This window comes from Anolis sagrei, chromosome 5, assembly GCF_037176765.1.
Source record: "Anolis sagrei isolate rAnoSag1 chromosome 5, rAnoSag1.mat, whole genome shotgun sequence".
NCBI lineage: Eukaryota > Metazoa > Chordata > Lepidosauria > Squamata > Dactyloidae > Anolis > Anolis sagrei.
The window spans coordinates 190,466,800-190,482,811 of NC_090025.1; the positions used below are offsets into that span (position 1 = coordinate 190,466,800).

General features: G+C 42.7%; 1 protein-coding gene across 1 annotated transcript; it reads right to left on the reverse strand.

Annotated features, from left to right (window-relative positions):
• Positions 1-745: 745 nt before the first annotated feature.
• On the reverse strand, positions 746-15,189 carry LOC132775622 (TRPM8 channel-associated factor homolog). The gene is made up of 8 exons (XM_067469344.1): positions 14,552-15,189; positions 11,851-12,492; positions 8,655-9,649; positions 6,763-6,857; positions 6,421-6,634; positions 3,595-3,834; positions 2,310-2,647; positions 746-1,057 (listed from the first exon to the last, which is right to left on the reverse strand). Exons 1-8 carry the CDS (start codon positions 15,166-15,168, stop codon positions 821-823), a joined length of 3,378 nt encoding a protein of 1,125 aa, XP_067325445.1. The 5' UTR covers positions 15,169-15,189; the 3' UTR covers positions 746-820.
• Between the last annotated feature and the right edge of the window lie 823 nt (positions 15,190-16,012).

Consider the following 16,012-nt stretch of genomic DNA (forward strand, 5'->3'; position numbering starts at 1 on the left):
AGCTTTCTTGCACATTCAAAAATAACGAGTCTACCATATTAGTCAGCATGAGAAGCACTGGTTTATGCACAGGTTTAAAGATTAATACAAAGGTTGAATGTGCTAATGGTAAAATTATATAAGATGTATTCTTCAAGTAAGCCTGAGATTGGTTACACTGTGTAACAAAATTTGTAGAAATCATTCCTAGTTTAAAGGCGTTATTTCCTGTTTAATTCTTCTGTACTTATTTTGAAAGTAGTTGTTACACTTCAGAAATTTTGTTTCTGTTGCTGCTACAAACTAGGTTGAATTGGTTGAGACTCAGTGAGATATTTGTTGAAAGACTATAGCAAAATGTGCTACAGGATGTCCCACAAAAATAGACTTTTTGTATGTATTGTCGAAGGCTTTCATATGAGGATGCTTGCCATAGATGCAGGCGAAACGTCAGGAGAGAATGCCTCTAGAACATGGTCATATAGCCCGAAAAAACCTACAACAACCCAGACTTTTTGTAGTTTAATAAACCTTTTCCATGTGCTTATGACAGAACCAATTAGGAAGTAATGTTATAACCCAGGAACAAAAATTGTGTTACATAGTGTAATCCTCAGCACATACGATATAATTAGGATACGTGCTGATCTCCTCCTCAATTTGCAGCAATTGAAATAGATTTAGGACAAAGGGGAGAAAGGAGAAATAAACTGGGACATTTCAAAAGCACATGAAAAGTGGGAAGACAGAGAATTAATCAGGACTATTGGGAGAGTTGGTTGGTAGGTATATAAATCCACTAAAAATAGAGGAACCCTCTCTTGTATCTCTCCGGGCAACTCTACTTCATTGGATCCTCTTCCCAGGGAGGGAAAGCGTTGGCCAACTTCCAAGAGACTTCATCCTCAATCGGCCACCCCCAGGCTTTAAAGAAAGGAGCCAGGTTTTTGTGCACTGTTTGAGAAAATGTTTCTGCCCAGAGATTCATCTTGGATTTGTTGTCGCTGGGGAGATTGGTCATTCTTTGGTACTCGGCAAAGATGTGTTTGTAGGAGTCCCATCCAAATGCTTCCTGGAGCTGGGGGGAAAGTATACATTTCATTAGCTAAGTTCTTCAAAGCAGTAGTCAACCCTCTCTGAGTACTCCTTGCCTGTGAAGACCCCATACAAGTAGGAATTGATGCCAGCAGGTAACCTGAAGACACACATAAACACACCTGCCCTAATACATTAAACCAGGGATAAACACGAAGCTGCATCGATAACTATTTACATTCCAAGTTTTCCCAGTCTGAAGTTCATTACAAATTTATCAGGTCATAGTACTTATTGGATTAGATAGAGAGTCAAGTGAAATTATTTTCCATGTGGACAGTAAATAGAAGGCAACCATTTGAATTGGCTATCTGCAAGGACGTTGCCAAGGGGATGCCCAGATGTTTTACCATCCTTGTGGGAGGCTTCTCTCATGTGCTGTAGTGCTGCAGATTTTGAAGAGGCACAAATGGAGGGCGAAAGAGAGAAACGTGCCAAGAGGAAGGCGCATCAAGCCAACCCCGACCGGGACCGCCTCCCATCTGGAAACCGATGCCCTCACTGTGGGAGAAGATGCAGATCAAGAATAGGGCTCCACAGCCACCTACGGATCCACCCCCAGGTTACCACTTTTGGAGGACCATCATCCTCGGACTATGAGGGATCACCTAAGAAGAAGAACTCTTCTCTCATGTCCCCACATGGGGAGCTGGAGCTGACAGAGGGAGCTCATCCACACTCTCCTTGGATTTGAACCTCCGACCTGTTGAGCCACCAGAGGCTTTAAGGGCTGATCCTACTTGACTTCCAAGATCAGACCAGATTTGGTGCCTTCAGGCTACTGTGATCCTCTACACGGGCAAAATATTGTTTTTGATTGTATTGGGATTCTCGGAAATGCAAAATATGTGCATAGCAAATGCAAGGATCTTCTGTGTTGGATACACCTGGGTTAGATGTTTGCAGCTGCCTTGGGAGTAAGTTCCCCACTAAGTTCCATGGGACTTGGGTTGTTGTAGGGTTTTTCAGGCGATATGGCCATGTTCTAGAGAGGCATTATCTCCTGATGTTTCGCCTGCATCTATGGCAAGCATCCTCAGAGGCAAGCATCCACACTACATCTGAGGATGCTTGCCATAGATGCAGGCGAAACATCAAGAGATAATGCCTCTAGAACATGGCCATATAGCCTGAAAATACCTACAACAACCCAGTGATTCCAGACATGAAAGATTTCGACCATTCCATGGGACTTGTCTCCAGATACATATCTCAAACTCATGCTCTCCTGTTACCTGTAAATAGGGTTCCAGCGCAGTGAATACTTCAAAGTCCTTCAGCTGAGCTCCCTTCTGGAGATAGTCTTCAATTCTCTGCTTTCTCAGGTTCGGTTGGAGTTCTGGATGAGCTCGGTTCCTTGGGATGTTCAGGACCGTCTCATTGACGTAAACAGACCAGAGGTTGCAAGTGGCTTCAGTGGTATGGGGAGGGAATTCCCACCCGCTTTGCTGCTGGTTGTGACCCAACTCATGGATAGGACCCCAGCACCCTTCAATTTGGATAGTGTCCACATCCACAATACTCTGCATTGCCCCTATATTAGACATAATTGGATAACCAGCATGCATCCAACCTATAGAAAGAGCATGGGTAAGAGTTAGGGTTAGAGATAGATAGATAGATAGATAGATAGATAGATAGATAGATCTATATGAATAGATAAAAGTCTGAAGTAGTAACTGTAAAATGAGAGGTGTACCAATGACTCAGAGTTGGAGGGTTTGGGAGGAGACTTCTAGAGGACGAGCTGAGTGAAGCCCATCCAAGACAGATCTGGATAAAACTTATTTATTTATTTGCAGTATTTATATTTCACCCTTCTCACCTTGGAGGGGACTCATGGCGCATCACACAACACACATACTGCAAACATTCAGTGTCTATTATACAATAAGACAGACAACAGAAAGAGTTATATATAGGCTTTCCCATCTTTTGGGCGTCTTGGAGAATGTGCTCAGTTCTGGCCACAGGGGGTGCTGTTGCTCTATCTCCTTGCTAAAGAGCTTTCTTTGTTTGTAAACTTCCTCCTTTCTCTGATCAAAACCCCATATCTAAATACCTCCCTGATTTAATGTGGCACCTATTTATCTACTCACATTTGTTTTCAAACTTCTAGGTAGGCAGAAGTTGGGCTAAAAGTCAGGAGATCACCCTGACCTGTGCTTCGAACTGTCAGCCTTCTGGTTGGCAAGATTTATTGCAGCTGGTAATTAACCTCCTGTGCTAAAGCCCGGCCCCTTAGATCACGAACCTACCCTTAAAATACTGGAAGCTTTCCCCACCTGAACATTAGGAAGAATTTCCTAACTGTGAGAGCTGTTCAGCAGTGGAACTCAAATGCAGCAGAGTTGAAGGATTTGGGAGGAGATTTATAGAGGATGAGCTGAGTGAATCCCATCCATGACTGGATAAAACTTACCCTTTATGATCCAATGATCCAGAACATTTTCCCTACAGTTATAGGACCTGTTCTGTATTTCACGGACATGCACATGATATGAAGTGGCTTCTACTTACCAGCGGATATTTGAACATCGGTCACAATTCTTTCTGGTCTGGGAAAAACAGGAGGAATGGCTGCCAACTCAGTTATGGCATTCATCATCTGGGCCCAGGTGGTGAGCAAGCTCTCAGGATCATCTATTTTACGCGCATCATCTGAGGGCACCGTCAAGATGATGTTCTCAGTTTCTAGCTCAGCCCAGGGTGACGCATAGTGGCGTATGGTGTCCTGCCAGGCATAGATGCTGGTTTCACCTGATCCAACATTTTGAGAAAGGAAAAATGCGTTAAGACTCCATTTCAAAAAAGATGAAAGATTAGGATTTGCAGAACAAAAGACCTTTTGGGACTCGATAATACAAACAGAAAAAAGATATATAAAAAGATACAAGAATGGAATAGTGAAAGAAAAGAAGAAAATGACTATATGAAGAGATGGAACGAAAACATAGGAAGGAAAATAAAGAAAGAGGAGTGGGAAGAAATCTGGACTAAAAAACTAAAATATTCATATGCAACCGATCTAAAGGAAAATTGGATTAAAATCTCTTATAGATGGTATATAACACCGCATAAATTAGGAAAATGTTATAGAAATGTAAATACAGAATGCTGGAAGTGCAGGAAAAAAGAAGGAACTTTCTACCATATGTGGTGGACCTGCGAAAAAGCAGGAACTTATTGGAAGGAGGTAAAAGTGACAATACAGGAAATGCTAGACATAAAAATACCTCAAAAACTGGAACGATGAAAGAAACAAATTGGGAAAAAGTAACAGAATACTTGAAGAAGAACTATAAGACAATAGTTTAAAATAACCGGACTGGACCTCAAATGAAAGAAGGAGAGAAAGAGTATAAACAAAAAAGAAGAAAAGGAAAAGGAAGACACCCCAAACGACGATAAGCCAGGAAGTCATGAAGAACTCAAATTTTTATATCCACTTTTATTTTATATCCTTTTTTTTCTTTCTCCCTCTTGTTATTACTGTCTTTTCCTACTGTCCTATCTCCTTGCAAATATTCCCCCCACTTTCCCTGTAACTTTAGAAAACACACAATAAAAATTATATCTATATATATATAAGACTACATTGAACAAACAGCCCAGGCTCTGTGGCAGTGGACAAAAAACATGTTAATGTAAGATTAATGTAATGTGAATGTTTAAATGTAATTTTGTGTAATGCCTGTGAATGTAACTTGATTGCATTAGCAGAGAGTGTATTGACTCTGAAAGGGTTAATCAGTCAAGCCTCTAATGACCTGTGAAGTTGTGACCCTGAGTGTGCCTGGAACACGTAGGGAGGATCCAGAGATAAGATTTCATTCGCCCTTCTTACTTCGGTGCTTTTGTCTTGTTTTTGTCTCTTTTTGGTTGAGTGTCAATGCGAGTGTGTGCTGTATATTTGCTCTACTCAGTAAAGCTATACGTTTGCTTTTACTGAAGTCTCAAAGTGTCCATTCTTCTAAGCTTCAAAGCTTCTGTCACACTCTGACAAAACAGACATCAGGAATAGGAATACACAAAATCAAGGATCGGAACATTTCAGTATTCGTGGACACTCCATCTCAGATCTCCGAGCAACAGTCCTTGAGCAATAATAATAATAATAATAATAATAATAATAATAATAATAATATAAAGATGTATGGGAAAGAAAGAGCTGGGTAGGAATAGACCAGTGGTTCCCAACCTTTTTTGGCCAGGGACCATTTTGACCAGGGACCACTCTCCAACATTAATAACAAAAGGGTTACGAATCAGTTTTTGGTCAACTTTAGATTCAGTTTCGTTATTTGGGGTGCTGATTCTGAAAACTGCATTGGATAGACCACAAAGCTTCCAAGGAAAGGGCTTCCACCATAAAGTAACGTATAGAAAACCATGGAGAGCCAACATGGTGTAGTCGTTTGAGTAATGGACTATAGATCTGGAGACCAAGGATTGAATGCTCACTTGGCCGTGAAAATCCACTGGGTGACTTTCTGCAAGTTCTCAGTCCCAGAAAAAATGGTGATAGGTTTGCCAAAACTTAGAGCAGTAGTTCTCACCCTGTGGGTCCCCAGGTGTTTTGGCCTATAACTCCCAGAAATCCCAGCCAGTTTACCAGCTGTTAGGATTTCTGGGAGTTGAAGGCCAAAAACATCTGGGGACCCCAGGTTGGGAACCACTGGCTTAGAGATACACAGTGACATGGAAATCATGGGAGGTTACTGAAAATTGAATTTTTCCTTTTCATTTCAGATTGTCTGAAAGTATCTCCTGCTACGAACCACCTAGGAGGCCCTGCTCACTGTCCCCCCACCATCACAATCGCTGTTGGTGGGGACAAGAGACAGGACCTTCTCCGTGGTGGCCCCTCGGCTATGGAATTCCCTCCCTAACGAAATCAGATCTGCTCCATCTCTCGTGACCTTCTGAAAAAAAGTGAAATCCTTGCTGTGGGATCAAGCCTTTGCGGACTAGACGAACTTGATGGCAAAGCTATGGTTTTAATGGACTCTGATGGACTGCTTTTCGGATGACGACTTAAATTGGCGTTTGTTTTAATGATTTTATAATGTTTTATAATGTTTTTACTTAATATAGATATTTATGGTTTGTTGTTAGCTGCCCTGAGTCCCTCTGCGGAGGTCGAGATAGGACGGGATATAAATGTCCTAAATAAATAAATAAATAATATTAGTAGTAAGTGCCAATCAGTCAATGGTATAACCAGAATGCCCTGTAAATGCTTACTTTTCTATCCTACTAGCTACCTGTATCCCAATATATATTTTTAGTTTACAAAATATCCCACAGTCACTTGGTTTATGTAGGAAGAAGAGCTTTGCTTACCATGCGTGAAGTAAGGAGCCATGGTGGCCCCTTCTATGGTGACAGATATGGAACCCATGGAAGAGTTCTCCGGCACGATGATGTACAAGAGGCCTCCCCACAGGCTGGAGACCTCCACTCTTCGACTCTTAACCTGAAATCGTCTGACCATCACTGGAGGACGTTGCAGCTGATCAGCATTACTCAGATCATCAGAATGGCAACCAATCTGCACCTGGAATAAAAGGATACCGGACTTAAGAGCCTGGTGGTATCGAAACAGGTATGGTTCCACCGCCTGATCTCTTTAGGCTGAGGTAGATTTGTTTTACATTTATATAACACATAGTTTAGTAATTTCACCTGCAAATTAGCATCAAGGACAGTTGATGAAAAGACCAAGGTGGCAGTCTTGGCTGGAGGAACATACATGCCAGAGCTTCTCCATGCTTCCTTTCCTGTAAGACCAAAAATTGTAGTATAGCAATAGGTTCAGGGCTCTGTGATAGATATCAAATCTGACTTCCTCTTGCAGGATGAGGCTTTTCCAATATTGCTTTAACACAGTTTTTATGATAGAGGGATATGTCGTGAATACTTTTTGACCTTCAGTGAGACAGGTTGCATTAGATACTTTACAGAGAAAAAGGTAGACACACATTGGTTACACAACAAAGAGGATATTACATACAGATTTACTCTACATGCATACATTGCCATCCCTTCTTCCTGGAGAAGAGACCCACGCATGGGACAGTTTGCGGTCCCTGCAAATCTGCAATTCTGCTAATATGCCAACTTTCTCTATTCCTTGGAGAAAGAGGCAGATGTATAGATCCTGTGTTACTGCAGTCTGCCACACTTTTGGAAAGTAAGAATGACTCTTATATATAACATTTCTGTTGTTGTTGAAGTTGTAAATGACTGACAACCTGCTATTCTGCTAAAACTTGCTGACTCCATCATTTTCTGGACAGATTTATTTTTCTTCCTTAAGTAAAGAATCATTATTTGACTTCTTTAACTTGAAGAATCATTGTCTCTGGCCATGTAAACATGTTGTTTTCAACCATAGTAGATATATGATTTATAGATTTTGTAATGATTGTTTTTTATGCTTTATATTTTAATTTAACTGTTCTATGATGTCTTGAGCATTGAATTTTTGCTGCTGTAAACCGCTTTGAGTCACCCAAGGGCTGAGAAAAGCGGTATATAGTAAATAAATAAATAAATAAATATGAGTTCTACAGGTCAGCAATGTCAGCAGTTCTCATCAGCAACTTTTTATCACAGTTCATGAACTGCTGAACTGTGATAAAAAGTTGCTGATGGGAACTGCTGACATTGCTGACCTGTAGACCTATGGTTGAAAACAACATGTTTACATGTTCATCTCCTTTGCAGTTTTCCAGGCTTCATTCCCAGAATGATGTCTCCAGCCTTATATTCGTCTCAATCATACTCAAATCATACAATTTCATTCAATCCACTCATTACAGATATGTATTGGAGAAGAACCCTACTAAGCATCTAAGTTGAAGTAGAAACCACATGACTGTTCAAATGTTGGTCTCCAGATCCCGGCATCCTTGATCAGAATAGCCAATGGTGTGCAATGCTGGGAGTTGAAGTTCAACAGCTGGTGGGGTCAGGACCCATGCCTCTGATTCTAGACATGCTAAGAATAACTGTCATCTTCCCCACATCTTCCTAAAAATACACACTTATGGCAGGGATAGATGCCAAATTAGTCCTCCCAGGAGACCTTAAAGCAGTGGTTCTCAACCTGGAATCCCCATATGTTTTTAGCCTACAACTCCCAGAAATCCTAACAGCAGGTAAAGTAGCTGTGATTTCTGGGAGTTGTAGGCCAAAAACATCTGGGGACCTCAGGTTGAGAACCACTGCCTTAAAGGCTTCTTTGCTTTCACAGCACCCTCCCCCCCAGGTTATAAATCACTGTCTCAAAATGCTCTCTTAGGGCATGTTTTTACCCCTCCCCAGCTAAATACCCTACATTTTAGGGGCAAAAAGTGGGGGAGTCATCCCTACAAAACATTAAAGCCCATCGAAGGCACATATTACTTATGGGATGCACTTCACAACCCTTGGGTTAAGGCAACTCTATGCAAGGAGGGCTATTCCTAGTCACACATCTCAATTAATAACTGGGCATCTGAAAGATTACACAGAAAAGATCAATAAACGCATTGATCTGGATTCAAAACAACATAACCCCTAAACCTTCTCACCATTATTTGTTCCATTAATCCAGATGGTTTGGGTTTCAACAGGGAAGTATTTTGTGAAATGTTGATTCAGGCTGGGGACTAAACTCTGGAATTCCGGCACCGCATTATAGAGATCCCAAGACAAGTAGAGTAAAACAGCTTTGTCTGAGTTGGAATTGATCGGGATGTTTGCATCAATGTTGGGAATCCCACAGTGCTGGACCATTTCCATCATATGCTTGTGAACAGAGGAGAAAACAGAGGACTTGGCAGCTGGGATCTGTAGGAACGCGGCTGAATCTTTTGCCAGTTTCTTACACCACAGGGAATATGGCGGATGTAGAGGTTGATTGTTCTCAACCTGTTCCTTGAAATGGGAGAGCATTTTACGAAAGTTGTAATTCAAAGATTCATCTCCAACCTGCCTTGCTGGGAAGATTTCGTTAGAGTAATAGATTGATTTCCCAAAGATCCCTATTCCAAACTTGTTAAGGATCTTGTTTCCTGGAAACTGGGCAAAGACACTGCTGTTGGGATGGGTGGAAGCCCAATACCAAGCCTGACCCCCGATGAGGAGACCACCACCTTCAGAGACAAATTCGTGGATTTTTTCCATCTCTTCATCGCTGTATGCTGAGCAACAGTATACACTGAGGCCTTCCTTAAGACTGGTGAGTTCGCATGGGATCATGGCCTGGAGTAATATAGAATGAAGCCCTTGGATATCGCTTCCAACTCCAACATTTCCTCCTTTTCCAGCCATAAGCCACTGGATGGCATTGAGCAGAAATGTCTGCATTGAATCGGTGTCCAATAGCCTTTCATGGGAGGCAACCACAACGCGTCCCCTGCCATAGTATGCGGCTCCAATGAATGTCTCATCAGAATCGGATACGGCAACTGGAAATGCCAAATTCCCATGGATGAGCAGGGGAGAGGGGGTCTTATCGTGCATGTCAAACTGAACCACTCCGCTTAGAAGAGAATTTAAGTCTCTTTGGATGTCTAATCCAGACCTGTTGAAACAAGAGATGATCAGTAGTATTGGAGGGTTGGATTATAATTTGAAAAAAACATGAATACCTATGCATAATGCACATATCTTATTTGTAGTGCAAAAAACACTTAAAAACAATATTTATTTATTTATTTATTTGGGGTTCTTTTACCCCGCCCTTCTCACCCCGAAGGGGACTCAGGGCGGCCTACAAAAGCAAAGGCACAATTTGATGCCTGCATCATAAAAACAATCAAACACAAAATTACATCAATACACAGTTAACACCAAATATACATTATAACCATAAAATCAATAAAATCAATAAAACCAAATACAAACCCAGTTCCTCCTCTTACATGGTCAGCGTTGGCTACTCATAGATCTAGTTTTACGTTCGACTTCATCAATCCTGCTGGTCTTACTCGCCTGGTTGTCTGATTTAATTGCCGGAGTGCCCAAAGGCCTGGTCCCATAACCAAGTCTTCACCCTTCTCCTAAAGGCGAGGAGGGATGATGATGCCCTGATTTCCCCCGGGAGTGAGTTCCACAGGTGAGGGGCCACCACTGAGAAAGCCCTGCTCCTCGTCCCCACCAGCCTCACTTGTGACAGTGATGGGGTCGATAGCAGGGCCTCCCCAGATGATCTCAGACTCCGAGGTGGGACGTAGAGGGAGATACGTTCGGACAGATACACTGGACTGGAACCGTACAGGGTTTTGTAGGTCAAAACCAGCACCTTGAATTGTGCTCGGAACTGAATCGGCAGCCAGTGGAGCTGGCACAGCAGGGGGGTGGTATGCTCCCTGTATGTCGCTCCGGTGAGCAATCTGGCTGCCGCTCGCTGGACTAGTTGAAGTTTCCGAACAGTCTTCAAGGGCAACCCCACATAGAGCGCATTGCAGTAGTCTATTCGGGATGTAACGAGAGCGTGGACCACAATAATTTTAATACAATAATTAAAATGAAGAACAATTTAAACAAATATACATTTATTAGTATTGCAATGGTAAGTGTGGGCCTGCTTTTGGCTGATGAGATAGGATTGTTGTTGTTGTTGTTGTGTGCTTTCAAGTCGTTTCAGACTTAGGTTGACCCTGAGCGAGGGCTGGGTAAATGACCTTGGATGGACACATCCAGCCCCAGGGCCTTAGTTTATTTATTTACTTATTTACAACATTTGTATACCGCTTTTCTCACCCCGAAGGGGACTCAAAGCGGTTTCCACATAGGTAATGGCAAAATTCAATGTCGGCACAAACAATTACAATTGTACAATTACAGTTAGACATAAATCAAATTAAAATACATCCATAAACAGTAAAATAGTCTCATCTGTCGAATCGCTGTTCCAGTCATTGTCTTTCCGAAATGCTGCGCAGATTTGTTTCTACTGCCCGAAGGCCTGGTCCCAAAACCATGTTTTTAATTTTTTCCTAAAAGCCAGGAGGGAGGGAGCAGATCTTAACTCATTTGGGAGAGTGTTCCTTAGGCAGGGGGCCACAGCCGAGAAGGCCCTGTCTCTCATCCCCACCAGGCACATTTGCGCTGTTGACGGGAGCGAGAGCAGGGCCTCCCTGGATGATCTTAGATTACGAGGTGGGACATAGGGGTGGATGCGTTTGGACAAGTAAGCTGGGCCAGAACCATATACAGCTTTATAGGTCAAAACCAGCACTTTGAATTGGGCTCGGAGATGGACCGGCAGCCAGTGGAGCTGGCATAACAAGGGGGTGGTATGCTCCCTGTATGCCGCCCCAGTTAGTAATCTGTTAGTAATCTGGCTGCTGCCCTCTGGACTAGCTGAAGTTTCTGAACCGTCTTCAAAGGCAGCCCCACGTAGAGTGCGTTACAGTAATCTATTTGGGATGTAACCAGAGCGTGGACCACTGTGGCCAGATTAGACTTCCCAAGGTACGGGCGCAGCTGGTGCACAAGTTTTAACTGTGCAAACTTAAAAGATGGGTCTCAACCACAGTATTTGCTGTGGTATGTCTTCACAGTCATTTCGGATCTATAGTCACCCTAAGGTACTGTGGTTTGAACAAGGGCATGGAAGTCCATCAGGTGACTTTAGGCAAGAAACCTTCCAAAGATATCTCTGGGATATGATTGTCTTTCCACCACTGCAAATGACAGAAACAAACTATAGGAACACAACAAAAACTGGAGACACACTATAACACCACAGAAATAAGGCAGATAAAGATAAATACTTACTTAGTGATTAGGGGGACCCTTGGCATTTCCATGGGTATGGGAAAGATCCCATTCTGTCCCGTATTGGCAGTGAAATACACACCAGCCACACTGGTCACCCGGTTGCCAGGAAATTCCACCAGAACGTTCTCTTCACCGTGTTGATATGACCAATTCCAGGCTTGTCCTCCAATCAGCAGCCCCCCACCTCTTTTGACAAACCGCACCAGGTCCTCTGTCTGGTCACTACTGTAGGCATCCAAACAGTAGACCCCTAGGGAGTCTCCAAGGGGCACTCCGGGATGCACATTGACCCCATTGCTAAGGAGCATCTGGGAGAGGGCATCCATGCTTTGGTGGACCCCCACTTGGGCTGTGGAGGATGGCTTCAGCCACTCCAGAACATTTTTAATCAATAGCAAAAATTGGGGAAGGGCCACCATTGCTTCATGGGCGAAGACCACCATGCGGCCTTCTCCGTACTGAGATGCAGCAATGAGGACTTCATCCTTCGAATCAAGAAGCACTGGGAAAGACCGGTCTCCGGCGAGTAGGAGCTGACAGGGACTAAAATCCCCTGTTACATCAAGAGACTGAATGCCTTTCACTAGAGATGCATAAAACGCTTGGGAACTATTTGGAAAGATCAGTGTACTGTTGGATCTGAAAGAGAGAGATCAACATGAAGCTATTGATTTCTGCCAGGCACTGAATTCTGTCAACCTGCCTGTCAACCACTTTTCTTCTTCAAAGGTTCAGAAAAAGAGTACATTTTAACTGTCTCAGAGGCAAGGTGACATAGTTCTGCCTGGTAGCAGCAGTTAATTAAGAGGATCTCTTCATCTTCTCCTAGGACTTCACCACAGGGAGCATTTTCCTTGTTGTAGAACACTTTAGGTCAATTTCAAGGAAGAAGTGGCCTGGGGACCATCAGATGACACTTGCCTACTTCTGGCAGTCATTCATTGCCTTTCATCCTTGAAATGGAGTTGAAGTGTGCTGAAAGGAGAGATTTCAGAACACAGGAGAGAAATTCTGGCAGAACTGTTGCTAACACTGAAAAACACATGTGATTAGATCTGGCAGATTCACCCATGTTGAATCATTTCAGTGATTTGGAGGAATTGACATTTCTCACCACTTTGCTGTCACTGCATTTTCTCCTTAATCTAGGCTTAAAATTGTGCTCTTGCTAGCTTTTTGTCATGTATCATGTTCTGCAGTTGATGGTGGTTGGTGGTGGTAGGCCTAGCAGTTGGTGATGGAAGCGTTAATGTAAGTCTTAGTACTAAAGGGTTGAGTAATCTGTAAGTGAGAGTTCATGGGTGAAAAGAATTAAGGGTAGAGGTATGCAAGATATGGGATGCAGCTGGGTTTTTCTGCACATAATGAGCTAGCCTTGGGACTGATCTTCAGGAGAAAAGTATTTTTCTTATCTTGGTGGTGGTAGATGCTCCTGGTTTTCCCCCAGGTTTGTGGATTTTCAGTATCCTGACCTGTCTCCTGAACCCTTGTAACCCTGGAACCTTGAATTTTTGGACTGGCTTTTGACTACAGTATAGACTCTTGATCCCTGGACTTGCTCATTGAACTCTTGTCATTTGACCACTTGACTGGATCTTTTGACTATGATGTTATCTTGAACCTGCAACAGTGTTTGCTGTCAGTTTTTGTTTATTCTGTGGCTGAGTGCTATCTTTATGTTTTATATTTTGGACTATTAAAACCGTCAGAAAGTAATAATTAAACTGCTTGATACAAACTAGGTGTTTGTTTGATTCCCCTCTGCCTAAATACAGGCAGAGCCCTGGCATCATGACCCTTTTGAACATAATACTGGTCTGATGGAGGGAAGCAAATCCTTGCAAGAGGGGATCATAGCAAAGGGGTTTATGATTACACTGGAATGGAGGGAAGGAAGGCATGGGAAAGACTTATCATGACAAAGGGGTTAAAAATTCCCTTGCTTCCTCCCCAACCCCCAAATGGGATGAGGTCCATTGTAACCTTGGCTTTCAGATACTGAAGTTTTCCTATTTTTTTAAAGTAATATGGAGAGGGCAGAAAAAAGGATTCCCCTGTGATGGTTCCATATGTCGGCGACAACGGGCGAAAACCTGGAGAGAGAAACATGTGTGATGGGAAGACAGAACTTGAAACAGGATGATTGGGGATCTAACAATGCAATTCCCTTTACTAGACTGGGGGTCCCCAATGCTTCTCAAGGTTCATGTGATGAGGTCCCGAATGCCCTCCTCCCCATTTCTCCTCCTCCTCCTCCTCCTCCTCCTCCTCCTCCTCCTCCTTCTAACTTCTTCTTCCTCCTCCTCCTCCTCCCTCTCTCCCTCCTTCTCACCCACCTTCTTCATCTTCTCCCCTTCTCCCTTCTGTACTTCAGGGCAAAGGTGTTTAGGAAATTAGTGGAGATTTCACTCTTTATTGCGATCATTCCCAGGGATTTTCCCCCCAAAATAATCCAAATAAGTTTCTATTATTGCAGATTATTTTCTGGGCATTCCTGACACCATTTCCAAATTTTTATTGCCGCTTTTGAGTGAGTTTCTTTTGAACCCTGAGACATATGGAAATAGTATTATATTTTCCTTCTCTCTCTCTCTCTTTATATGCTTTAGGGATATTTCAGTGCATCACTGAAACAGGATACAAACTGGAAGTATACAACAACAACACAGAAATAAGGAAGAGAAATAGAAATACTTACTCATCAATCTGGGGGACCCTTGGCATTTCCATGGGTACGGGAAAGATCCCATTCTCTCCCACCTTGGCAGTGAAATACACGCCAGCCACACTGGTCCACCGGTTGCCAGGAAATTCCACCAGAACATTCTCTTCACCGTGTTGATATGCCCAGCTCCAGGCCTGTCCTCCAATCAGCAGCCCCCCACCTCTTTTGACAAATGGCACCAGGTCCTCTCTCTGGTTGCTATTGTAGGCATCCGAGCAGTAGACCCCTAGAGAGTCTCCAACGGGTGCTCCAGGATTAACTTTGACCCCATTTCTAAGGAGCATCTCAGAGAGGACAGCCATGCCTTGTTCAACCCACACTTCTGCTGTGGAGGATGGCTTCAGCCACTCCAGAGCATTTTCAATAAATGGCAAAAACTGGGGAAGGATTACCATGGCTTCATGGGCGAGGACCACCATGCGGCCTTTTCCGTACTGAGACGCGGCAATGAGGACTTCATCCTTCGAATCAAGAAGCACCGGGAAAGACCGGTCTCCAGTAAGCAGGAGCTGACAGGGATTAAAATCCCCTGTTACATCCAGAGACTGAATGCCTTTCACTAGAGATGCATAAGATGTTTGGGGATCCATTGGAACAGTCTGTATACTAATGGATCTGAAAGAAAGAGATCAACATGAAGCGATTGAATTACACTTAATTCTGCCAACTATTCATGCCAACCATGTTTATGCACCTGATGTTCATAAAAGGAGTAAGATGTAAACCAGTGGTTCTCAACCTTCCTTTTTTTTTTTTTTTTTATAATAATTTTTATTGGTTTTTTAACATACATTATTAATAAAAAGAAGAAAGCAACATAGGAGAAAAGAAAGAAAGAGAGAAAAAAAAAAAAAAAAAAAGAGAACACAGGCATATGGAAAAGTCAAAAATAACAGAAAAAGGAATATCACCACTTAATGTCCCCTACACCGTGACCTCCATTCTTCTTACTTTGCCCATAACCCAATTTGGTTTCCTTTCTCTCCTTACCAAACCATATTACAACTGTCTCTGACTTATTTGGAGGGAAAGTAAACATAGTGTTCTAACTACCTCTCTTTTTTTCCTACAACTTGCCGTTACTTATTCTCTAAATAGTCTTGTACTATTGTCCAATCTGTTGGGTTAACTGCTCGTCCATTATGTTGTCTTAACCAGTATGTAAGCTCATCCATATTTTTAATGTCCATTATTTTTCCAATCCAATCTCCTCTCTTGGGTATTACCTCCTGCTTCCATACTTTGGCATACACCATTCTCGCGGCTGTGGAAAGGAAGGTAAAAAGTTTTTCCTTATTTTGATCTTTAAGAAAATCGACCTCCCACATTCCCAGAAGATATATCTCTGGTTTCAGTGGAATTTCTACCTTTAAGATTTTTTCACATTCTAAATGGATCATTTTCCAGAATTTTTTTGCCATTGTACAGGACCAC

What these genes read in the sequence shown, in the direction of transcription:
- LOC132775622 (XM_067469344.1), bottom strand. Translation starts at nt 15,168, where the DNA reads ATGGATCCCCAAACATCTTATGCATCTCTAGTGAAAGGCATTCAGTCT. An exon ending in GGCTCCTTACTTCACGCATG is followed by an intron (nt 3,835 to 6,420) that starts GTAAGCAAAGCT and finishes ATGTTGGATCAG; the next exon opens with GTGAAACCAGCATCTATGCC. An exon ending in CGATGTTCAAATATCCGCTG is followed by an intron (nt 2,648 to 3,594) that starts GTAAGTAGAAGC and finishes CTCTTTCTATAG; the next exon opens with GTTGGATGCATGCTGGTTAT.